Source organism: Acomys minous (genome assembly GCF_964271855.1).
Source record: "Acomys minous genome assembly, chromosome: 19".
Taxonomy (NCBI): Eukaryota; Metazoa; Chordata; class Mammalia; order Rodentia; family Muridae; genus Acomys; species Acomys minous.
In genome coordinates this window covers 52,887,252-52,913,688 of record NC_140499.1, presented here as the reverse complement: position 1 = coordinate 52,913,688, position 26,437 = coordinate 52,887,252, and the positions used below count along the sequence as shown (strand labels likewise).

The following is a 26,437-nucleotide window of genomic DNA, read 5'->3' as shown; positions in this document are numbered from 1 at the left end:
ACACTTTGACCTCATTGCTAAGATTCTCCTCCGTTCAAATATCTTCCTTTGGAGTCTTGCTTTTCTGGATTAAACGTTAAACTTCCTAACTTCATTCTTGAGCCAACCATTTGAGAATAACCCATAACCTCCAGGGTTTTTTTCTCCATAAGATTTAAGACTTAGTTGTAGTATCTGATATCTTCTACTACAGGTATCTTTCTCTTATATTAAATTGTGTAACTCTTGAGGCAAGAGATTGTCTCTTTCAACTTTTTGTTTGTTTGGTTGGTTTTTGGTTTTTGGTTTTTTGAGACCGCGTTTATTTGTATAACCCTGGATGTCCTGAACTCACTTGTAGACCAGGCTGGCCTCAAACTCACAGAGATCTGCCTGCCTCTGAGTCCTGAGTGCTGGGATTAAAGGTGTGTGCCACCATGCCCAGCCTCTTTCAACTTTTTATGTACAGCATTAAACCTGTCTATGTCTAGGACAAACAAGGGCTCAAGAAAATCTATTAAAGTAGAGAGAAATATATTATAATTTTTTGGTGATAGTGAAAGCAAGTATCTTCTGAACACACAATTGTTGCCCCCCTAGTGCAAACATTCATTAATTTCTAATTCAACAAATAGTGGCAGAATATATAAGCCCATCAAAGAATAAAAAATGTTTTACATTTTCTATTCATTAGATTCTTCCATTTATTTTTTCCTAATTCCCTTCCTTTAACAAAATTACTTACTTTCTGTATTACAAGCAGTTTTTCTTTCACTTGTATCAATCCTAATTTGATACTTCATATTTAATATTTTAATATAACTAGGTAGTTTTGCTTGACCAAAAAACAGTGCTGCGAGTGCTGTAGCATTCCCACACATTCGGCTGCTAACAGAGAGGTTCAAGTCAAACAGAACAAGAACTTGCCCTTGAAAAAAATCAGAGTTTATAAGAAAAGACAGAGTAGTCAAAAGGAATTAACCTTAATAACAAAAGACCTAGAGAAGAAGTACAGCAGTCCATAAGCATTCAAGAAATTAAAATATTTGGTAAATGACTTGCAATTTAATGACTAAAACAGTGGGAACATAGATTTGCTTAACCTTAATTTACATCTATGAATTTCTAAGGTGTTTAGTTGCATAAATAATGCATACTTGCTGGCTCAGGCATCATTCTAAACACACAAAGGTATGTGTAAAAGTAACTTGTTCTTTGATTAGTTCTCTATGTAGTATGAGAGTCCTATTTTACAGATGGAGAAACCAAGGAGAGAGCAACTTGAATTCTCAAGGCTAAGAAAGGCTGCAGCATGGCTGACGTTCAAGTTCTGCAGACTAATCCCTTCTCGGTTTCCAGCATTATGGTAGAGTCTCCTAGTTCAGGAAACCAAGTCACTCCTGTTATTTTATCTAATCATTTGAAAGCTATTGGGCCAAACCTCAGAAACACAAAATGGTCTCTCGAATGCTTTGTTTTCTCATCCCTGTGGTGATCAGTTTTGATCTGAGCAGTTCATACCCCTACACTGCAAGAAGAAAAGATTGCTTGTGGCTCTTTTGCACTTTACAGAGTCCATAATATGGTCCAGCCTTTCTGAATATAGAGTTAGTAACTGAGCGAAACAAATGAACCCTGTATGCAGGGAATAACAACCGCTCTGTGTTCCCTGGCCCTTGCTCTAGCATTACAGAGCAAGTAACTATAGTTTGCTTCTGGCATAACTTGTCTAAATTTGTTCACAAATCCACTCACTGCATCCCCAAGTACCACATCCACAAGGCATATTTCTAATTAAAAACCAACCTCCATGTTATTAAATTAAAAATTATACAAATATATTAACTATGATGACACTCATGAGCTGGTCTGTTTATACAGACTTCAAAACTCTAATTTCTATGAACAGTTTATGATGCTAAATACAAGAAGTGAAAGAACCAATTATAAATGACCTTACATAAGATATAAAACTGCTCCTTTGGTAGCAGAAGAATCCAAAGGAAAACATTACAGTAGATTGGAGCTAGAATGTCTCTTAAAGGCCCCTTCTTAGATTAGTCCCAGTGTTGTGCTATTGGGAGGTAAGGAAAGCTTAAGTACATTAGGTCTAAGGGCAAGTCTTCAGCTCACTGGAAATGGTATAGCATAGCTCTAAAATGAACATCTGGTAGCCACTCTGGTGATGAGATAACTTTGGCCCCTTAGTCATAATAATGAAATAATCAAAACAGCACAATGATAGCTCAATCTCTGGTGATAGTAATGGGTCTATTTACACTCCTTAGTAGCTGAGAGAAATGATCTTGATTTGGGAGATTAGGAGAGAGAGAGAGAGAGAGAGAGAGAGAGAGAGAGAGAGAGAGAGAGAAGGAGGGAGAGAGAGAGAGGGAGAGAGAGAGACAGAGAGAGAGAGACAGAGAGAGAGAGAGAGAGAGAGAGAGAGAGAGAGGGAGGGAGGGAGGGAGGGAGGGAGGGATAGAGTCTTTTGTGAAAGCATTTACTTCTAATTGAAACATTGCCCTCAGGATGGAAGGTCTTCAGGATGCCTCAGGAAGCTAATGAGACCTACTAGGCACAGGAAGCTCATGAAACTTACAGTTAAGTACAAGACCCACAAGGTACCTTCCCGAGGTTGTATGAACAGTAAACAAGAGCTGGAGAATTGGGATACTCTTTGGTGGAACTGCCTTAGAGGTGGGCACTGAGTTCCAATGATGCTGCTTTCCCGGGCCCATCATCTATGTGAGGCCAGGCTTTTTGGTGATTCAGCTGCCTTTGGACCAGCCATGATCCTACACGAAACTCCAGCAAATTAATTGATTTGGCAAGCAAGCTAGACTTGGATGGAATCATCTATTTAGTCTGTCACTGATGCCCTTCCTACTTGAGATAAATAGGCATTTATCTACGTCTGTCCAGGAAAAGTCATCCAGCACAGTTGTCACCCAAAGACCCACAAAATCAGAAGAGAATTTGCATGAGCATTTGTGCAACAATGACAACAGGTGATAAGACTTGCAGCTGGGGCTCATCCATCTGTAGGTGAAGCATCCACAAGAGTAATATAGCCAGCTACATTTTTCTCATGGGCATGGCATGCAACAGTGGCAAGTGCATGTACCTTGCTGTAGGATAAGACATGTATGCACCTGACACAGGAGAGTTAGTAGAATGGAATCTTCTGCACTCCTCTTATGCATAAGTCAAGGACTTAAAGGTGTTAGACACTCTGGGACAGAGCTCCAAGTTTGTTTTCTCACACTACTAAAGCTTAAAAATATCAACTCTCATGAGAACACGCAAAACAGAACCAAGCTTTATTAAGAAGTATAATAAGAAAATGAGAAATTGAAGAAAAAATGAGAGAAACTCTAGAGAGTGGGTAGAATTTCCAGGACAGTAAAAAGATGTCAAACTTTCTTATCTGTGGTTTTTTATAGGCCTATGGTACAAACTACACAGATGAGGAGGTCATTGCTATGAGACTGATAAGCTTTCAATGCTTGCTCACCAAGTCTAATGGGGGTGCGTTTGCTGAAGAGCTAAGGAAGAAATTAATTCCCAAAAGGCTTTGTTACTTTACCTAGCCACAGGTGGGGCATGGTCTTGATGGGGTAGATCTGAATGATTTAAATATTTAAACTAGAAATTACACAAAAGGGGTGTGTCCAGGACACCCAATATCCAGTGTAATGAGATCTGTGAAAAGCCAGAGTTCCTAGGGTAGATTTTAACAGAAGCCACATGCTGTGGAGGGAACCTTAGGAAAGATTTTTAAGGCTTAAGAACCAGTTCACCAAAGACACAAAAGAAGGAATGGAAGACAGAGTGGTACAGTTAAAAGAGATTGTTTGTCCTAGAAGTAGTCAATTATTTCCCCAGAATAGTCTGTGCACATTTCTTCCCTATAAGAAAATATATTGGGGGTGGAGATTGTACCACCCAGCCAAGGATTCCTTCAGCAGCAGCAAATATGGCTGACAGATTGATAACAGCCATGGCACTGGACCAGAGTCTGTCCTTGAGTAGCAGGTGAGAGAGGGCAGCCATGACCCAGGCTGAGGCAAGCAGAGCAAGGCAGCCCAGTGGATACCATCTAACATGGAGAGATGCATCGTGCACAGCAGTGCCCCAGGATGGGAAAGTAAAACAGCTAGCTTATGGAGAATGGGTGAACTACAGAAGGCCATTGTCTTCCATCCACTCTGCTCTATTCAACACTCCTCTTTTTATAAGCAATTGGTACAACTTGTAAGATCTTTTAATGCATTTTAAAGGCTCTCCCTACCTTTTGAAAAGATAAGTCTGGCTGCTAAATCCAAAGACCAATTGGCACTTGCTGAAAGTGGACAGTGGTAAACCTTAAGATATCTTGCCTTCTATAAAAAAGGGTTTCCTTACATAATGCCCTGGAGTGTCTTGAATGTTACAAATTAGGAAACACATCTAAAAGAAAAGCAAAAACAGATGTCAGAGATTCTGAGTGAAGGGCTCTGTTTAGGTGGGAAAAGGCACGCTCAGAATCCATGGGTTATTAAGTAAAAACCTTGGTGCCAGGAATAGGTTACCTCCTGTTCTAATTATTTTTCCCGGTAGCTATGACAGAACACTCTGACCAAAAGCAGTTTAGTAGAGGAAAGAGTGTGTCTCACCTTATCTTTCCAGGTCACAGCCCGTCACCAGAAAAAGTCAGGGCAGGAACTCAATGCAGGAACTACAGAGGAATGCTGCTTGCCAGCTCACTCCCAGGTTCATACTTAGCTAGCTTTTTTTTTTAGCTCAGGACCACCTTACATCCATTAACAATCAAGACAGTTCCTCATAGAGAAGCCCACAGACCAGATGATAAAGACAATTACTCAAAAGAGACTCTTTGCAGGGGATCTTAAGCTGTGTGGAGTTGACAGTTACATACAAGTATGTCATAGGCCTATCAACTGTAGGCTAGGGGGGCCCTTGGGTTCCCACAAACTGCAAAGTCTGTTGCTCTTGCTGTTGGTTACATGTCAGAGCCAGAGAGTAAGTCCTATTGCTAAAGACACTCACATTTTGGTTTTAGGATATCGAAAAATCCAAGCTGTAACTAAGAAGCTCTTTCCGTATTGTCTGGCATTTGTAGCACTGGAAAGTCCTGTGCAAGTGGTTCAAGGAGAATTGTCACCAAAAGCCCCACTCAGTTGTGAACTCTACATACTATATTAGCAACATGCCATGCAAAATGTGGCATGCATAACTGTTACAGGGTCAATCAACTGCTTTCCAATTTGATTTAAGGCTGTCACCAGAGAAAGGCACTCATGTTGGTACCATAAACAAAACAAGCCAGGGCAAAGATCTGTGGCTGGAGAGCAGACAGGTCCCAGTGTTGTGTTTTTAGTTAAAAAGATATAGCTTGCCTATCGAAATGCTTTCTATGCATTTGTATTCACACCCACAGATGGCTGCTGCTGTTCGGTTTTACCTAGGAGGGAAACTTCTTTTGTGGCAGGTACTAAGACTCACACCTGGTTCCGCAGGGAGAGGGAAAGGATTTGGGAGCTAATGAGACCTAGAGACTTAAGGCAGGAGTCACAAGGCCTCCTGAGGTCGTGTAAATAGAAAACAATCTCTAGAGAAAGATACTTTTGTAGATGGAACTCACTCGCTCCAAGTCGTGCAGAGAGCTGGGGGTGCAGGGTTACAGGGGTTACAGAGAAGGATGTGCAGGGAGGGATGCAGCTTTTATGAGTCCCATCCCATGCTGGGCTCTTTAGTGATACAGCTGCCTTTGAGTCACACACATTTCTTTAACATTTCATCTGCGCATCCGTAAGTTGCGCCAATCAACTCATTGGTTTGTAAAGTTAGATTTGGGTAGAATTGATTCTTCAGTCTGTCATCAATGCCCTAAACAGGGTGAACAGAGTTTGTTCATGTCTCGCCAAGAAAAGTCGAAGAACAGCATCACAACCCTCCCCGTGTCCCCAAGCTGCACATGATCTTATGGAGTATATAAGAGGTAGACACATCTGAAGGCTGAACTTCTTTACCCATGGGCGGATGGTGCTTTTTAGTAATGCAGTTTTATCACCATTTAAGTGATACCCTTCCTGTCTACCTAGAAGCTCACTAACCACATTGGCTCAGCAAGCTGGATTTGGATGGATCATTTCTTTGATATATCACAGGTGACAAATGTTCATTCATCTTTCTTGAGAAAACATAAACAGGAACTTATGGGAGGTTGCCCCACTCCCTCTTTTCTCTCTCATTTACTTGCTGTCCATGAGATAGGCAGGTTTGTTTCACCACACTTTTTTGCCACAACCTACCAACTCATCATAGGCCCAAAGCAACGGGGCCAATCACAGCCTGAAACATCAAAAACTGAACTAAGGTAATTCCTGCCTCTTTGTAAGTTGATTGTCTGTTTATGTCACAGAAAGCTAACTTACGAAGACACAAACACTGACATCAAAGGTCATTCTCTATGTCAACAGATTCATCTCCTAGACAGTGACTAAGCTAGTTTTTTCTCTACTTTTCGGGTTTCTGTGACAGAGTCTCACATATACCAGACTGGACTTGAAATCTCTATACAGTCTGGAAGGATTCTGTCTGTGTTTCTGACCCTTTCCATTTCCTTCCTTCCAGTCATACACACATACATAAAAGGAACTAAAAAAAATAGGAGATGGTTTTACAAGTGTTCTAAAACAACTCTAAATTCTTTCCCAATTACTCTTTAGTAATAAGATACGAGAAAACCAGCTTGTGTCAAATGGGAGACAGGAAAGGCAGTAGCCAGAACGAGATGAAAGTGAGTCATGGGGTCTCTAGTAGAAGAATTATAGTAGACATAAAAAAAAAAAATCAAGGCCTACTAAGTTATGTAGAGGGATTATTTTCAAATGTCGAATCTTTATGAAAGTATTTTAAAAAGAAACAATGGAGCCAGGAGTGGTAGTGCATAACATTAATGCCAGCACTAAGAGGCGGAGGCAGGAACATTTATCTGATTTCAAGCCCATCCTGGTGTACACAGTGAGTTCCAGGCCAGCCAGAGCTACATAGTGAGACACTGTCGAGAAAGAGGTGGGGCAGTACTGGAAAGAAAATAAGGAAAATGGTAGTTGTAGTGGTATAGCCACTTGAGTATTGAAACACAGTAGAAAGAAGAAAACCCTTTAGCATCATCAGGCCCCAGGGAGTCTGCGCTCTCGGTTTTGCTAGTTGTCAGAACTTGAATGAGCTACCCATTCTCACCAAGCTGTTGTTGGCCTTCAGTATGCATGGCAAAATACATCCACCACTGCTCAATATGTTGTGGTATTGAAGGCTATAAGATTTCATAATATGCATGCTATGTCTGCCAGATATAGCTCTACAACTCCATAGAAACTCCAAGTGCTGCAGATTTCTTTGAGGTCTTACAACACTGTCAGTCTTAAATAGACACTTAGGGGGCTGGATAAACTTACCTGTAACAAAAAATCAAAGAGCGCCATCTTGGACCATTCATAGTGATGGATTTCCGTGCAGCCCCTCTCAGGTCTGGGGACCCGGCCATTCAGCCAGCACTTCTGTTTTAGCGACTGCTGATAAGTTCCCCAGGTGATCTTCACAGAAGAATGGCTGTCGTTGCTTGCAGGTGCTAGAGATGAGTCCCAGAGAATGATAGGACGAGGTTGGCCATCTAGAGAATCAGAAAAGCAAACAGTTCACTAAGGATGCTGCCCTGTTGAGTGGGCAAGCATCGCCGGAAAGGTCGTTCACTCTTTCTCACCTATCTCACCTGTGAGATGTAGGATGCTGATTAACGAAATTCCATGCTTCTTGTGTGTTTGCAAGTTTTAGCATTTTTATATCAGTGATACTCCTGGTCAGCTATAAGTCTTGTGAAATGGAAAGTTACTGTAGACAGTGAAAAGAAAATTTAACAAGATTTATGGGTGTGGCAGGAGCAGCCTACTAACCAGTACCCAAGCATCCTCTGGTTACTATGGTTTTATTCCGCATCTAAAGAGCAGCCGCCACAAGAAAGGAAAGAATCCAGACATTTATAATTGTCTATTCAGGGTCTGAGCAGAGCAGTCTCCTCTGTTTGTAATAACAGCTGTCTGACTTTCTGAGGCTCCACCAGGATGCCAAGGGTAGGGAGAATTTTTAGAAGTCACAAGTTTCAAAGAGAACTTGGATGCTTCACATCAATTATAGGAGTCTCCAAAGAAGGAAAACAGGAGAAAGAAATGTTTTGGTTTCCCTGTTTTTTTCTTTTCTGATAGGAAGTGTGCAAACACAACAGTGCTCTTGAGAAGAGGTAACCCATCCACACAATAACCACATTCGGTGTCTTTGAGCAAATGTCACTTCTTCAGCTGCCTGTGCGTAGATGATACTTTTTAAAATGTCACTCAAGTTGTTTGGATCTCGGTGACTGAACAGAGGTGCAATTTCTACCATTGCCAAGCTGGATAAAGTAATGACAACCCCCCCCCCAGCGGAGTCATCATCAACAGGAAAGATCACGACGGAGTCCACTGAACAACACTTCAGGCTTAAAACCAGAGCTGTCACTTGCAAGGCCACATCTCAGCCAAATAAAGTCACAGAGATGGTGATGATGGGCATGGCTTATAACTCAAAAGTCAGTGCAGCGCCCTTGAAGAAAGCAACTCATCTACAAGCCCCCATAACTCATTCCAAACAAGCCTGAACAGCAGAACCCGAGGAATGTCAGCCGGAATGTGCAGGCACGCCGGGGGGAATTTCTGAAGCCCTTTGAAAATGGCCTGGGACGTTTGAAAATCTACAACTTCACCCAGCTGGAAACCCAACCCCTCTTGCTTGAATCTTGCAGTGCTCTTATCTGCAGGAAACAGTCAGCTGCTTGGACCATTTCTGAAGCTGGTGGCACACCACCCCAACGGTTTTAAGCAAGTTCACTTAAGCATTCTAACTGCCCCCATCCCAGCCTGTTTCAAAGAAAGTCCAGTTTGTTTGTTTTTTTCATCAAGAGCGTGGAGTAGAGAGTGTGGAAGGTCCGTGGCTTATACAGAATACTACACCACAGTCACTGGCACACAATTAAGAGACAGAAAGAACCTCGGGACCGTCATTTTTGCCATTGCTTCCTCCTTCTCATTTCTTTTTAACCAAGTGATTGGTTAAAGACCTAGGCAACTGTGTACACTCCACATACTGTGCTGAATTTTTTTTTAAGAGAGAGAAAGAACACAACCCATGTAAGATCTGTCTATCATATGAAGGAGACAAGCTGCGCCCGTGTGACTGAATATGAATAGAAAATATCATGCAGCTTTCAGAGGCAAGCACGTGGGACATCTCAACTTCAAGAGGCTGTGAGCCAGTGTCCTTGACACCACGACTCACACAAACAGCATTTTTCATCTCAGAGCAAGGAAGTGTTCAAAGGAACTAAAGCCTAAAACTGCATGGCCACAAGACAGTCAGTACAAGGGACAGGCAGACAGCTGTTTCCTGTACAGCCCAAGGCCTGGGAGGAGCAAGAAGAGGTCTGCGGAAGTCAGAGGAACCCTTCTAACCTCCCCCCTCCCCCATCTTTAAGAGCATCTACACCTTACTATAAAACTAAATAAAAAGAAGTCTCCTCAATTTAGGCAATGAAGAAAACTCTGTATGCCAGTTGTCTGCAGCCGGCAAACAGTTGTGTTTTGTTTGCTAAAGTTTTTCTGCCCCTTTCACTCCCACCTGAACAAATAAAAGCTTTAGAAATTCAGGAAGACAGCATGGCTAACTCATGGTTGAAGGTTACACTGTGGAACCCAACAGACCTCTTGCTCTCTACTCTATGACATCCTTGGTTTGTTGTTGTTGTTTTGTTTTGTTTTTTATTTTTATGGAAACATTGGATATTTTAATTTCTTTGATATTTGAATAAAAATCTAATGTTGAAACAAAAGCTGATACATTGGTAAGAATAAGGCCTTTATTAGTACAATCATAGCTGGTGTGGTGTGTATTTTTTTTTATAAATTCCTGAAATCCAACATGTAATGCAGCATTTTATTTTATTTTTTATTTTTTATTAATTTATTCATATTATATCTCAACGGTTAGCCCATCCCTTGTATCTTAGAGACGTCCTTGTTGTACAACATTCGGCAGTGGCAAAACCCTCCAAACCTGCCTCCACCTCCACATCACAGGGAGTGGTCATGGATCTTCACAAGCTGACTTTGCTGTTACTAAATAAGACTGTGCATGAAACAAAGATTCCTTCCCTAAGCTTTTATCACTTCTACTTTGTGCAAACATTTGGAATTCCCTTTCTCGAGGTTTTTAGGACGTATTCGGAGCATAATTATTATCTGTGGCCTCTCTGCTGTGGAAGATCAGCAAGATAGATACGTTTACCCTGACTCGCACATTGTGCACCGTATACATGTAACTCGATAACAGGTAAACGTTTTTACGTTGACATGTTTAAAATGAATGAAAGAAAAAAGTAAAGCAAATGAATAAAACCTGTCATCCTAGCGTTTAGCATAAATGCAGAGGCAAGAAATGTTTTATAGCAGCTGTTTCCATATGTACCCTTCCTACAGTCTCAGCACATCAGTATTCCCCGAACTTTGCTGCTTACTGAGCCACTACTGCATGTCAGGCAGTGCTGTAGAAGCTAAATTATAAGCAGGCACCAATTTTTCTTTCTTTCTTTTCTTTTTTTTTTTTTTTTGGTTTTTGGTTTTTGGCTTTTGGTTGGTTGGTTGGTTTTTGGTTTTGCTCTCATGAAGTTTAAATTTTCCCAGGATAAGGAAGCAAAAATTACCCAAAGGAAAACAAAACATTTCATGTATAATGGATCCTCATAGTTGTTTCATTAAATATTATAGCACAACTGTATCTTCCAACTAAGTATTTGAGTAGTATTGCTGTAATTGTGTTGCAGCGATGTAGCCTAGTGGTCTACACACTGTGCAAATGGCAGTGAGTAAACACTTGGGGCTTTGGCGGCCCTGCAGTCTCCGTCACAGCCACTCATCTATATGCTTGGCTCAGTGGCACAGTGGCACAAAACAGTGGGACAAAAGAGTGGCAAAGGAGTCAGGACTGAGCCGACTCGGCACTAACACCAAAGTGTGGATTCCATATGATTTTCAGCTGTCATAGTAATATTATCAATCTTTTCATTATTTTTCAGCCATGTAAAATTACAGATCTCAGTTGAAATCAAAATAGGTAGTGGGCCATCTTTGGCCATAAGCTGTAATCCTTACTAGCCCACGAGTTTATCAATCTCATCTATAGATCACAAAATTCTTTAGCGGTTTTGTTGTTGTTTTTCATTTGTTTGTTTGAAACATGGTCACACTGTATAACCCTGGCTGGCCTGGAACCTGCTACGTAGACCAGGTTGGTCTCAATCTCACAGAGATCACCTGCTTCTGTGTCCCAAGTGCTGGAACTAAAAATGTGCACCAGCACAACTCATGGCTTCTTCCCACACCCCAGTGCAGGCTTCCAGCTGTAGTGATAGCAGGACTTGAACCTTCAGTTGCGGGCACACACCATACTCAGTCATTTGGTATACTTCCTATTCTGATAATAGCAGGGCGTGGTGGTGCGCGCCTTTAATCCCATCACTGGAGAGGCAGAAGCACTTGGGGAGGCGGAGGCTGGTGGATCTCTATGATTTCAAGGCCAGCCTGGTTTACAAAGAGATTTCCAGTTCAGCCAGGGCTATTACACAGAGAAACCCTGTCTCAAAAAAAAAAAAAAACACCACAAACAACAACAATAACAACAACAACAAAAAGTCATTCACAAACTGTCAAAGGTGCCTCAGAAAATAAGCACCGTAAGTTTTTCTCCACAGCCATCCAAATTTCCCCAGAAAAAAACATAGACATTCTTTCTGGACTTTTAGGGAAAGGGATTCCCAGAGAACAAAGAGAGAGCTGGTGATCGAAGACGCTCTGGTTGGTGAGTGGAGCACAGGGCCCCTTTCTTTTTCACCCTTGCTGTTCAGTCTTCCTACAATCCCTGAATCTGTGTGACCACTGTAGGCAATAACATCTATCAGTGTAGCCATGGACCCCATAGCAGTGAGTGCCACTGAGGGGAAAATTCAACTCTATACAAAATACAGCTTTTGAGAGGAGCAAAGGAACACTGATAGATCTGAAATGATGCTGGGGAAATGGCCTCTGAAAACAGGAGCCTGGTTAAAGGCATTCACCCTGAAGGGTTTTTTTGAAATGAGCAGTATTCATCTCCTCCCATTCAGATTTGTCAAAATGACGCAGTGCTGTGCTCCCCGGAGAAATCCTAACGGTGAAGAGATAAAATTCTAACTGTCAGAGTGATGGGCAAGCAGCCTTTAACAGATGTATGGCTGTCCGTGTGAATTAAAGGTTACACAGCTGTCTTTAAAATGAGACTTGCCAGTAAAACTCCTTTCTTCCAGTATCTGAATATCTCCTCAGAATTTTGATGTTCTCTTAAGTCATTTTTTTTTCTCTCTCTCAACAGCACAAAGAAGACATTCTTTGGAGAAGATGGACATGAAAATTAGCCAAGAATGCATGCTTTACACAATCTCCTTTGTCTTCCTGTGTTAAATGCCCTTGACTTTAAATGCTGGTTTTGCTGCACGATAGTGCGCTATAGAGGCAGGCCAAGCATGCTGGGGGAGTTGAATGTCTGCCTGTATTTATCACCGGACAAAAAAAAAAAAATAGGCAAAAGTGTTCTGAGCTGCGAATCAAAAGTCCTTTCTATCACATGGGCCAAGTTCCAAGACTCTTTGGATTGAATGAGACTAAAAGGAACTAACAGTCCAGCTCAGAGCCTTTCAGTAAACACACAGAGATCCAGGAAAGAAAACATGGACCAGTCAAAGCCAGCGGAGCATCTTCACTGTAGGGAACGAATCACAAGCATCATCAAGCCGCTGACAGAAAGCCTTCGACGACAGACTGCCCACTGCAAAAAGCAAGAAGGTGTTCGCGCATGCTGCCCCAATGGCCTTGTGAAAGTGCCTAGGTATGAAAACTTGTTAAGTTCTATCAACTCCATTATTCTGTGGCACCTGACAAAGCAGGATTTGAATACTATGTACGTGGGTCTGGAAAGACGGCTCAGTTTTTCAGCTCCTGCTGCTCCTTGAGAGGACTGAAGGTCAGTTCCTATCACCCACATAACTAACACCCAGCAGCTCACAAACTCTTACAACTCCAGCTCCCAGGGATCTTATCTCTTCTGGCCTCCAAGGGTACCAGCACACATGTGTCATACACACCTATGTACGCAAGAGTACACATAAATAAAAATAATAAATCTTTAAAATATAGTAGACTGGCACTCATGGTGTGGTGGGGCCCAACCTCGTTCCGACACATAGAAACTGAGGCAAGGGCATTTTGCGTTCATGGCAGCCTGGTTTATATCACTGCTTAAAGGATAGCCTGAGCTACTTGAAAAGGACATTATCTCAAAATACCAAGGAATTGGGCTTGAGTTCACTAGTATATTTTGCCTAGCATTCCCAAGAGTACTGCAAACAGCATCTCTATTTCTGTCTTTCTTTGTGTATCTATCTCTGTCTTTGTCTCTCTGTCCTCTCTCCTCTCTCTCTCTCTCTCTCTCTCTCTCTCTCTCTCTCTCTCTCTCTCTCTCACACACACACACACACACACACACACACAGGTTATATACATACATACAGGCATACACACACATACACAATTTTTTTCCACCTATCTTTCTTTTCTACTTTCATTTTTTGAGATTACAATACAATTACATTTCTCCCTTTTCCTTTACTCCCTCCAAACTCTCCAATATACCCCTCCCACTCTCCTTCAAATTTATGGACCCTTTTTTCATTAATTGTTATTCCATGCACATATGTATATAATGTATATACATATATATTCCTAAAGAGCATATATTCAACATACTCAGTTGTATAATATTACCTGTATTCAGACAATTTGGCTGAAGTAACCGGGGAGGCTAAATCTCTCAGCTTGAAGCTGGTGACTGTGCAAGCTAACATGTATGCGGGAGGCCCATAGGAACGTAAGGTTTGTGTTAGCCTTGAGAGAGGAGTGAGTTGGAAGGATTCCATGAAATTTCACACGTAGTCTGGATTTTAGGTAATTCACATATCGATTTAACAAGTATTTAAAGGTATAATTTATTCTGTAGACTCATCTGGTCCTAAGTTTAGGGTAGAAGAAATATGAATGAAGTATATTTTAAAAAAGAGACCATATTAGGAAGCTCCCGGGCCTTCAAGCAAGAGCTAAGCCTTGGAGTTCTTAGAACTTAATATAATCGAGCAAGTATACATGTACAGCATAGTTTTAAAAAAAGACAGATGAAGAGGTGAGGGGACAGGAACAGACAAGAACTAAAGCCTGAGCTCTGAGGCATATGGTTGGAAGTTACAGGTCATTCGGAGAAGAAACTTTGCTTAGAAGAATTTAAGGGCCTGGCTTGGTGGCACACACCTGTAATCCCAGCAATCTGAGAAGCAGAGGTGGGCAGATTGTGAGTTCAACGCCAGCCTAGTCTACAAGGTGAGTCTGGGACAGCCAGAGAAACCTTGTCTCAAAAAAAAAAAAAAAAACAAAAGAAGCCACATAGCATTGCTTGTATCCTGGAGCCACCACTGTCTCTTCAGGACAGAGGCAGGACCCTGCCCTCTGATTATGATACTAACCTACCCAAGATGCACAGAGACAACTTTCTCAACCTGTCCTGCAAGACTGTGTAAATCCAGCACGACAAACACCAGCCTAGTATGTCTTACAAGGAAACAAATCTTCATAAGGTTTTATAAGGTCTGCTTGTTTGTTCATTTTGAGGGAGAAAAGGTAGAGAGACAAGATTATGTAATTTTCATATGTGTAGATTCTACAAAACTAACCAAGTGGTGGGGTTCGGGATTTGTCTTGGAAATAGATTTCTATGTAAATCAAAATACATCGCTACACATCTATTAGAATGCCTATTATTAAGATTAAAAAAATAATAACTGCTGACAAAAGTCTGGAAAAAAGAGAAACTTCAGACACTATTGGTGAAAATAAAAATTAATAGAGTTTTTCACAGTTGTGAAAAACTGCGTGCAGGGTCCTCAGAGGAATGAAAGGCGAGTATAAGACATGATATGCCCACTTCTTGATGGGAACTGAAAACAGAAGCTCACAGAAGAGCCTGCAGGCCCGTGTCCACTGAACCCTAACAGCCAAGCCATGGAGGCAACCTGCATGACCGCCGACATGTGCTACCACACACACATGATGGAGTACAGTCTATACCAGGGGAAATGCTGTCACACAGGACAACATGGATGAAACAGGGTACCTGAGCTAAGCAAGATAAACAGAAGGCAGATACTTCACGATCTCGTATGTAGACACTAAAACACTTGAACTCTTAGAAGATGATACATGCTTGTTGCTCTAGTCTAGAAAGTAGAGATAGAATACTTGACAGGGCCATGTTGATAAAAGAAGCAGGCAAAGTTTCCGTTAGCTGGGACAAAGAAGACGCGATGATCTCGTGACAGGGGGGATGGCTGGGTGGATAAGGCACTTGCTGTACAAGCATGAGTTCCGGGTGTGGCTGCACATGCTTTCAGCTTCAGTGAGTGTCGTTAGGGGGTGGGGGCAGGAATAGGGAGCTCTCAGACTTCACACTGTCTCAAAGGGCACAGCGGAAAGGAATAGAGGAAGACACGCGCCATCTACCTCTTGTGAGTGCGTGCGTGAGAACACTCCCATGTACATACATGTGACAGAGAGAAAAAGAAAGGTTTTTAAAAATGCATGATCTGTTGCACAGACTAAAATAATAACGCACTGTACATTTCAAATTTGGCTTTGGGGGGGAGAAAAAAGCTAAAACGTTTCTTATAATGAACTGCCAAGTATCTGAAGTAATAGGTTTAATTGGCCTGTTTTAACCACGCCGTGTCAGTAATGTTTGTCGAAGCATCTAATTATAACCCAAAAGTATACACAATTATCAACTAAAACTAAAATTAAAGAGGTGTTAGACTTTTGGGTAATTTAGACCACTACTGCAAGAAGAAGGAAAAAAAAAAAAGATACACGTCTGTGTATTAAGATAACTACCACTCACTTCATAGGTCACCTTCTCTGGGTTGAGCAGAGCTCAGTTCCTCCCAGTGTCTCATTAAGGATCAACTGCTCAGGCGAGCGCGCAGCCTGGCAACAGGGAAGAACGCCCTGTGACTTGTCCACCATGACGTGCCTACATGATCTAAGCCTTCAACTCCACTTTGAACACTATTTTTTTGTTCTGACCTCTGTGTATGGAGCAACTCCGACCATCCACTCCATAAGAGTTCTCTACTACACAAATGGAAACGCCTAGACGCTTCCTGCCTTGGTGTCTACTTTTAAATGCAGGAATCAAGGCTGGGTGTTGTGGCACAGGCCTTTTATTCCAGCAGTCAGGAGGCAGCGCCGGATGGATCTCTTGAGTTTGAGGCCAGCCTGGTCTATATATACTGAATTCTAGGACAACAGAAATCAAATTGGCTTCCAAGGGTGGTGGTGATGCGGTAAGAGTGCCAGGCTCTACAAACAAACAACCACATTTTGAAAATGAACTTCTTACCTTTGGGTAAACTAGTCTGGGGTGTTTTGGTGTATATGCAGTTTAAAGGAGCCATGAGCTCCTGACAAGAGTAACCTTATAACACAAGCCCAAGGGTATCATTCCCTTCTCTAAAACCCTCCATCGCTCCGCATTTCCCACATGCTGAAGACAAAGCCCAGGGTCCTGGCAGGACAAACCTCAGGGTCCTGACAGGATAAAGCTCAGGGTCCTGACAGGATAAAGCTCAGGGTCCTGGCAGGACAAACCTCAAGGTCCTGGCAGGATAAAGATACTGCCTATCGAAGTCAGACTTGTCTCACCTCAGCCCCCCAAGCCCCAGTCGCCAGCTCAAAACCCCTTGCATTTGCCTGAGTCCATGCTGCCTTCCCACGCCTTTCAGGCTGTCTGCCTTTCTACACCTACACCGGCTCCTACTCTACCCACAGTGACTTGGGAGAGAGAATTCTGGGTCAGCAAGACAGCTCAGTGGCTTAAAATGCCTCCTGCGCACACTGGATGACCTTAGTTTGAGCCTTGGATCACACTGTGGAAGAGGAGAAACAACTCTGGAAAGAAGTCATCCTCTGATACACACACACACACACACACACACACACACACACACACACACACACACATACACACACACACACACACACACACACACACACACAATGTCAAAACAGTTGTGGCACATGAGTGATTTGCTTCATAATGTCCCAATATCTTTGTATTGGGACATTATTGTTCTAAGACATGGCCAATGGACTCAGAATAAAAATGTAGCTTCTGTGAGACCCCAATAATCTTCAACTTCAATGGCCTCCCTGAAAATGAATGAGGAAGACTAAAGAGAAACTTGGAAAGCAGATCTAGGAAATGTGCAAAGATTTCCATGCCCTCCTCCTGGCCAACTGGTATTTGACTCTCACACTCATCCATGATGCTACGGGACTCAGGAAGAGGAAAGACGGGATGGAAAGGCACACACATAGGCATGCACCTGCTGACCTCAGGCCACCGATTAGAGGTGGGAACTGTGAGGACACAGGGGCTACACCCAGGAGAGACAAGACAATGAGGCTGTTGAGAGCAGGCTGAGCAGTGGGGATACCACAGCTGGACGCCCTCCTGTGACATGATTCATCTCAGAGGCAGCAAGGCGGGAGGGTGAAGGATCAGGCTAAGAGATTCTCCCAACTCACATCTGTAGTCCAGCTTCATCATCTGGGCACTTGTGTGATCTTCTAAACTTCAGTTTCTCCACAGGAACTAGGTACCACGAGAAAATTATGTGTATGAGACTCTTGTAGCACTTAATGAGCTAATGGATGGAAAGTGCTCTCATTCCAGAAATCAGAAACAACAGTAGCATCCACTGCAGCAACAGGACTTGCTTTGAATTAATTGTAGCTGCCCATTTACTCCTCTCAAGTAAAAATATAAAAACTATGACAATCTAAAAAGCATACCACAAGATGCTAAATCAGCTTAGAAATTAAATAAAAACAAAAGATCCCATATATAAATATGCAGTAAGCACTATTATAAATATTTTTATTATATATGTATATATACACATTTTGTATTGCATCAATTTTAATGACAAGCAGGTTAAATAGTATTATAAATATCATTATTCTAATGATCATTACTATGCTATTAAATAAGGTTCAGTAAGTGACTGAATCCAGAATCAAACTCAGGCAGCACACACTGCCAGTGTACACCCTCAGATGCACAGCTGTTTGAATTAGAACTCCTACTCCCTTCCCACGCCAATAAATTGAGCTGATTATGGCTAAATTGTGCTGAAGTCATAAGCATTGCCCTTTAACTAAGGTGGGAATGGTTTCTCTGGTCCCACTGAGCCTGCGTAGTCCTCCCACCAACCCAGAGCTGCAGCACATTCATTTCAGATAGAGAAAGGTCACAGCTTCAGGGGGATGCTGCTTGAAGCCTGCAATCAACGGCAGAGTCACTCTCACAAGGTTCAGTGATGTCAGGTCCTGAGCTATGTTAGATAGGCAGCCCCCTGGAGTGAAAGAATGATTAGTATAAAGTGGATAGAGATAAATATAAGGAATAAAAATAAATATACCTCTTCGGAAGGAGTAGATTTGCATGGGGTTGGGGGCACATGTTTACAGTGCGAATACCATGACAACCATTTATTATCACTTCTTGTCTCAGTCCAGTGTGAGATCAAGGAAGAAATTCCAGATGCATAGCAGAAGGTTGCCGGGTCTGCAGCGTGTCTGTGGAGGTATGTAGGGGGCAGACAAGAGGATACTGCAGCCAGCCAGTGATGCTTGGAAGGGATGCTCAGTAAACTCTTGTCCTCAGATGAATGCAAGTATTAAACTGGCCAGCTCAATTTGATTGCTAAAGAAATAGCCCTGGGGCTTTTCTGATAAAGAACACAATGTGCTTTTGAGCCGGAAATTTTAAGAATAAAACGTGATTATACACTCCTAAATAAATATTTTAAGAAAGCTTGCAGACATGTCAAGGTTTTGTAGGATTTGGAACCAATTTGTGTTTTCAAATTGTGAGGGCGTTCTCAGAATGCCAAGCCAATGGATTCCATCTCCATCTGACCCCTGAAACAACAGGAAAAGCAAAGCTGTCATTCTTCCACTCTGGCAGATACACCATCAGCTTGGACTCCCAGAGTTTCTCCAGTAAAGTTGAGACAACAGGAAGAAGAAGAAGAAGAAGAAGAAGAAGAAGAAGAAGAAGAAGAAGAAGAAGAAGAAGAAGAAGAAGAAGAAGAAGAAGAAGAGGGAATACAGCACACAGTATATTTCTCCTGCTCTGTAATAAGAAGAGGCAATGCAAGTTGGAAAACAGTGAGCAACACGGGATCCATGATGAATTTAAATGGAAATTTGTGGGTTGCCTGCAGTTTGTCATCTAAGCAGCTCACTGCACAGAATTCTTGGAACTAGCCTACCTTAACTCAGTATGACAGCTCCATGGCAATAAAACAGCATCCCAAAAATAAAGCATACATAATGCATCTTCCATGCCGGGCATGAAAAATACCAAGACACTTAAATGCTGCCCGAATGGTGTTCCAGAGACCCATTCACAGAAACATGCAGACTTGAGGGAAGCTTTGGCAAAGCTACTGATTGAGAGGCCATAGAGGGCACTGGGTTTCCATTCATTTATCTATCTATCAATCATCTATCTATCTATCTATCTATCTATCTGTCTGTCTGTCTGTCTGTCAGTTCATTCAATTATTTATTTTGGAGGGAGACCAAACACATACCAGAGCTCTTGTTGAGGTTAAAAGACAATTTGAGACGCTGATTCTTTCCTTCCACCATGTGAGTTCGAGAGATCAAACTCAGAGTCATCAGGCCGGACAGCAAATGCCTTTACTTGTTAAGCCATCTCGCCAGCCCTGGGCTTTCTTCATAAAATGCATTGACTTTTACATTACTCTGTAATGATTGAGTCACTGTTACTTTCATCAATTTTTAAAACTGTGAAGACAAGGCTGGAGAGGTCGCACAGTATGCTTTGTCTTATCCTAGATGAATGTTTTAGATATTTCTCTTCAAAAAAGTCATCTGAATATATCCTCACAACACCATGAAGGACCTGGTGCCCTCTACACATGATTTGAGAGTCTTGCTCAAGAAATGAGTATGTCCAACCCCGTTTTCATGTGCACGGTTGTTCACCGCAAACAAGAAACTCTGTTAAACGTCAGAATTATACTTTTCATTTAAAAATAAGTGTGGCAGTGTTCAGAATGGTACATCAATACTTCTTTTCCTAAGCTAAAGTATTGTCAGTGTTATATTGTTGAATAGAAAAATAAATACCATATATTGTCATAGTAACACAATCAGAAACTATGATGCTAAAATTTGGACAGTTTGGGCATTAACCCGTAACTGTCCTAGCTAGTATTTAAAATATAGGGTTGGGGAACAGAAGCAACCTGTGGAAGAACTAGCCCATTAAGAACCAAGAACAAGTTCCATCTTCAGTAAGTACTAGCCATGTAGCTTGAGGAGAAGGTTATAACTGTATATAGCTTTAGAATTTCTCTGCTTAAAATAAAATAGGGTCTGAGTACGTGGATCCTCAGGGTTTTAGATAACTGGTTTCATAGACAAACTTAAACAAAGGAAAGGATTCATTAATTAAGGTGGAGAAAAGCAAGGAAATCCAGGAATGGAAAGGGATTTTCCCCCAACACGGTTTTCTTCAACTTTTTGTCCTTACATTTGTCACAGTATCAGATGCAGATGTATTTAGAAAGAATTTACTGTTAGACATCACAGTACCTTTAGCACATGTGATATCTTGTTTATTTATTTACTACCAATTCTACTTATCAGACAGTACTGATATTTTATTTTACTCAGTTGTTTGCATTTAGGATTCAACCAAAGACTTTGTATATGTTAAGCAAGTGCACCGCTGGTTATATCTTAATAATGGAGAAAAGCAGTCTGAAGCATAATCCCAATTGGCCATGTCGGTCTTAACCAGTTTTACGGGTTAGACCCATCAGCTTTTAGTCACTGCACAGTTTGCTATTTTTCCCATGTGGGTGTCCAGCCAACCTCTTTCTCCCCTCAGAGGTTTATATTTCTTAATCTTAAAGGTTTGAACATGAGCCAAAAACTGGATTTTTTTAAGGGCCCTGGATGCTTTATCATTGGACCTCCCTCAAAGATAGCCATACAACACAAATCTGTGCCCACAATATTGACTAGATCCTTTATGGTGGCACACTGCTTTCATTCCCTACCTAATTACAAATCTGTGACTTTCTTATACACTCTCTTCTTTTTCTAGAATATCTTTGAAGCATTTCAGAAAAGAAGCTGGTATCAGTACTGGAAACTGCTCTGATTTCAAATATATATATATTTTTTTATATTCAAAAGATTCATTAAAAATGTGTCATTCTACAACCAAGAACTGGTCCAAGAGTAATCTGAGCTAATAACTGTAATGATTGAGTCACTATTACTTTCATCAATTTTTAAAACTGTGAAGACAGGTCTGGAGAGATGGCTCAGTAGTCAAGAAAGCATATTACTCTTGTGGAAGACTGCCATTCCATTCCCAGCAACCACACATAACTCGAGCTCCAGGGGGATCCAGTGCCCTGCCCTGGACTCTGAGGGCTCTTCATCCACATGCATAAGCCAATGCTCAGACACACATATACAGATAATTTAATTTTTCTAATCTTGAAAAGCATATGCTGAAAAGAGTCTGTATTGACAGTTCCTGTACTATGGCTCAAATCAATTTACAACTTTTCAGCTTTAGGATGGTATTAAAGTGGTCAGAAGTAACTGTACTTTGAATTCTGAGTTTCAATCTTTCCCTGGACTAGCAGTATCTGATGATACTTTCTAGAAATTCTCGGTGGAAGCATTGTTCCCCACTTAGCCATCTGACTGTGAGCATCCAGAATGCTGTATTGGAGATATTATTTGAATACTGTGTTTTACATTCCACCTGGTATATGAAACACACACCTCTGTGTGTATATTAGCCTTTATTACAAAACAAGGTTTCTGGTAGATGATTTTGCCTAGCCATAGGCTAATGTAAATGTTCCTGGGAGCTACTTGATCATGCTTAAGATGGGGTAGGCTGAGCCATGATTCCATAGGTTAGCCATAGGTTAAGTGCATCTTCTAATTCCAGTACATAAACTTATTGTGAGGTGAAATGCATCTGTAATTGAGACCCTCTTATCATTGGACTGAATCAATAGAGAATTCAACTGGGAGACCTAAGAGTGAGCGAGTCATTCAGGTTCTTCCTTTGCATCTCCCTAGGAGTGTTTAATAGCCTTATGTGGTCATGTGCCTTTAATCAAAGCACCTCTTTATTCTGCCCTTCCATCTCCATATCCATTAATTTCCTAGCAGGGAGCTCCAAGGTCCTATGACCTGAGTACATCTCTCTGAAAAGTTTTATGTGGACTGAATACGGTAAGGAAGACCCAGTTCTTCAAACAAAATGGTTCCTGGTAAAGAAGTGACATTCTGTGAGCCTCCGTTATGGTGGTGGTCACTGTTCCCTTGAGAGAAGAGGTTTCCACAGTCTGTGTGTGTGTGTGAGTGTTGGGCACCTGTGATACTATATTAAATTACAAGGCTCTAATTGTTAAGTATACATAGGAAAAAAGACATGTCTTGTAGCTCCTTAAAGGAGCTTTGTTTAGAGAAGCCAACTGGTGAAAATGGGAAAGGCTTGGAAAATTGGGAAAAAATATAGAGGAAATAGAGTTTGAATTCTTTATGGTCTCAAGAATTTATTCTTCTTCTATGGCCCCAAACACACATATTTTTCTTCCATATCAAATTAAGTTTTTTTTTTATGCCAACTGCAAATAAAGTTCTCGGGAAGAGTCAGTGAGATAACCCAAGCAGCTACACCAAACTCTGCACTACAGTCACGTCGTCCTCTTTGTATGAGACATAATGTATCTTCTTAAACACAACTAAAAATCAAAGAACAGAGTTTCTTTCTGTTTAGGACCGATTATATACAAGATTTGCTAATTGCCTACTCTCATCTCCATAGGAAAAGAAGTGTTTCTAGGCCAAACCCTATCACCTGAGCAAATCCTGTTGCTCCTCTTGTAGGAAACCTATCATAGAATCACTCTAGCATAAGAGCCAACACGCCATGCTGATGGTCCTTGGCGTAATACATCTACAAGCCTTATTATTTGTACTGTGGGGAAATGACCAGGAACATTTGTTATTAGCCTCCCACAGCAAACTTTTGTCAAATCCCCCCAGATGAATCCAAGCCTAGATTTAAGGTAAAAATATTAATACTTGTCCTTAGCATTAGAAGGTGGAGGAAGATACAGATTTACTGTTTAACATCAAAGTAGCAAGGCAAGAAGGAATTCCAGTATTTGTTGGGCATGTTCATCTGCAGTATGTTATACACTCCAGCAGGAAACATTACTGACCCCAGATGCAGAAACTAGTGGGAAGGAAAGATGATACAATATGATGATACGGAATGAGCCAAATTTCCATCAGAGCTCAGACATGCTCATGTAAAACCAAGCTATGAGAACAATAGGAGGTCCAGACAGGGAAAATTCACAGTCAGTGGAAATGAGGAGGAAAAAAAACAACGTAGAAGAATCCTGAGGGTGTCCATTGTGTTCCAGGACTGGTCTGTCCACATGACCTGCCTCCCTGTACCAAACCACACGTATAAGATGCTGTGCAGATAGATGCATGTGTGTCATTTCATAGGCTCCTGGGGGAAGCTGGCCTGACATCATGACTCTAAAACGCCCAAGGGGGAAGATACTGAAGAGAGAACAGAGCACCCACTGGAGCCATTTGATATGAAATCCTAGGGATTTAAAGCATCTCACTGAGCTGTGACTGTGACACTATTGATTTATTTCAACTGCCACTTAGGTACGGAGAGGGGACCATGCCAGAGACTTCTTCATATTGAATCTCAATTTGGGGGTATGCTAGAAACCCAGGGAACAGACTCAAATATCTAAGAGGAATCCTGGCACAAATTAGGCCGAGTCAAGAGAGCAGAGTTTTACTGCTAGTTTTTTTCACAAGAGAAAATGACCTTTGAGGATTGAAGGCCCAAAGCAGCCCAATGAACTTGGGACTTCGTGTACTTAGTGTAATAGCAGCAATAGCCAACACTTGGTGATGCTTGGCTTGGGCCAAGACCTGTTTTCCATGAGTGAGCTACTAGCAACTTCACGAGGTGGACAGTATTGCCATTTCATAGCTTAAGAGACAGTCTATAACATTATTTTGTAATGTATGGATTGTTCCACATTCCAGCACAAGTCCCCAACTGCATGTGCCTTGGATCCCAAGCCGACACGACATCCTTACTCAGGAAGTACCCTCTAAGTGTCATTTCCACAGACCAGCTCTAAGAACTTGTGCTTCAGCTACCTTTGTGTTCCAGGAAGACACAATTTTGAAAATCAGGCTCAGTGAGCGACGGAGCTTGAAGAAATCACACACCTAGTTAATATACATTCAGTGAACTCACCTTATTTTCTTTATTTATTAAATAAGGAGGCTGAGTACATTGTCTACAGGGAAGTAAAGAGGTTGGCTGTTAGTTGTCAGTTCTGACTGAGCCTCTGATAAAGATTCTATTTGATAATTTACTTCCCTCTTACTCTTTTTTTTATTTAATCTTTATTTTATGCATAGAAGTGTTTGTCTTTGTGTGTGTACCACATGTGTACATGGTGCCTACAGAGGTCAGAAGATGGTATTGGGTACCCTTGAACTAAAATTACAGGCGGTTGTAAACTGCCATGTGTCTGTTGGGAATCACTTTCACCTCCAGTTCTTTGCAAGAGTGCTCTTAGCCACGGAGCATCATCATACTCTTTAAACCGTCCTAGGAAGGAAGTTTCCATAGAAACCTGTAATAATATGCGGGGCTGTCAGCAAGTTCTGTACCGCCACCCTGGCTTCTTGTCATCCTGCAGATTGCCGTTGGCTTTAATTAGATTTAATATGCCACGAAAAAAAAAAAAGTGCAGCGAGGGAAATGGAGAGCAAAGACCGCAGTGTGGGCTTACTCTCGCATGCCCAGCACAGCCTTGTGCTCCTGGAACTCTGACATCACCAGACTGGACGAAAGAAGAATGTCAGGCATATGGAAAGTTGACGCTGCTGCTGTCCAAATGGGAAACTGGGAAACGTGGGTGGGGAAAAAAACCATTCAGAGAGAGTGAGGGAAAAGAGAAAATGAGCCCAAATCCCCAACAGCTGCAAATAAGAAGCAAGTGACTCTGTTACCTTGGATGAACTCTGATTTCCGGCTCACCGATGGCAGGGTCCTATTGAGACCCAGGATCCTGTCCAGGTGGAAGGCAAACACTTCACTCATGTCCAGGGGCTGCTTGAGAAGCCCACAGGGGCTAGGCCCGCAGCCAGGCACAGAGCCGGAGGTGCTCCCTTCCAACACCAGCAGGCGGCCACCACTCTTAGAGACCGCTGGCAGGATGCTAGCCACCTCACCGTCAGCCAGCAGGCGCATTCTGCGGATGTCATCTTTGCTCAGCCATGAGGGGGCGCTCTCGCTGTAAATCCTAATGTTGCTCTCGCGCGCTCTGTGCTGCCGCAACTTTGAACGCCCAGTTCCGACTCCAGGACCACGCAGCAGTCTCCAAGGGCGTTCCCCAACCTTGGTCAGGTAACCCTGAACATAGCCAGGTACTTCAGCATCTGCTGCCTGTGCATCTTCCTGGAGTATAATGGATGGTCTAACCAACACCTCTGGACCAGGGGCTACAGATGCCGCTGCGTACTTCTTCCTGCGCTTGGGTTTCACAGTGCCACGGATATTGGCAGGCTTGCTGCGCTTGGAGCGTAGGGTAATGTACACCACGTTGGGCTGCAATGTGCTCCCGTTGCCCTGCAACTCTGGAGGGGCCAGGGTACCATCCAAGGGGATCTCCGGAAAGGGTACCTTGGAGATGTCGTGGCTGTAGGGTGACACCCTGTCAGTTGTCTGCCCATGCTGGAAGGATCCCCTGCTCACCTGGCTTACCAGGAAGCCCAAGTAGATGGCACAGGCAATGCCCAGCAGGAGGTTCCGTCTGGTCCTGGGACGCCGACTGCTCCAGAGTTTACACACTCGTGGGATGCGCAGAGAGCAGACAAACCAGTTTATGAGCTGCCTGGGCTTGTCTGGACAGGTCATTTCTCTGCCGCTTCCACATACTGAACAGAGTTTAAAGTCTGCAGCTGCCTCCTGGTGACATGATTCCTGAATCCAGCCGTCCAGTCTGCTTCGATATCTAAGTAGTCTCCAATAGGCAGAGATAAAA

The 26,437-nt window shown here is 42.3% G+C and overlaps 1 protein-coding gene across 1 annotated transcript in view; it reads right to left on the bottom strand.

Moving 5' to 3' along the window:
- GASK1B (golgi associated kinase 1B) overlaps window positions 1-26,351 on the bottom strand; it is a 49,869-nt gene extending 23,518 nt beyond the window's left edge. Inside the window, exons 1-2 of the mRNA XM_084768654.1 lie at window positions 25,404-26,351; window positions 7,443-7,657 (exon numbers count right to left, since the gene is read on the bottom strand). Of these exons, the coding sequence (XP_084624780.1) occupies window positions 7,443-7,657; window positions 25,404-26,310 (1,122 nt within the window). The 5' untranslated portion in view covers window positions 26,311-26,351. The remainder of the gene's footprint in view (window positions 1-7,442; window positions 7,658-25,403) is intronic.
- Window positions 26,352-26,437: the final 86 nt, after the last annotated feature.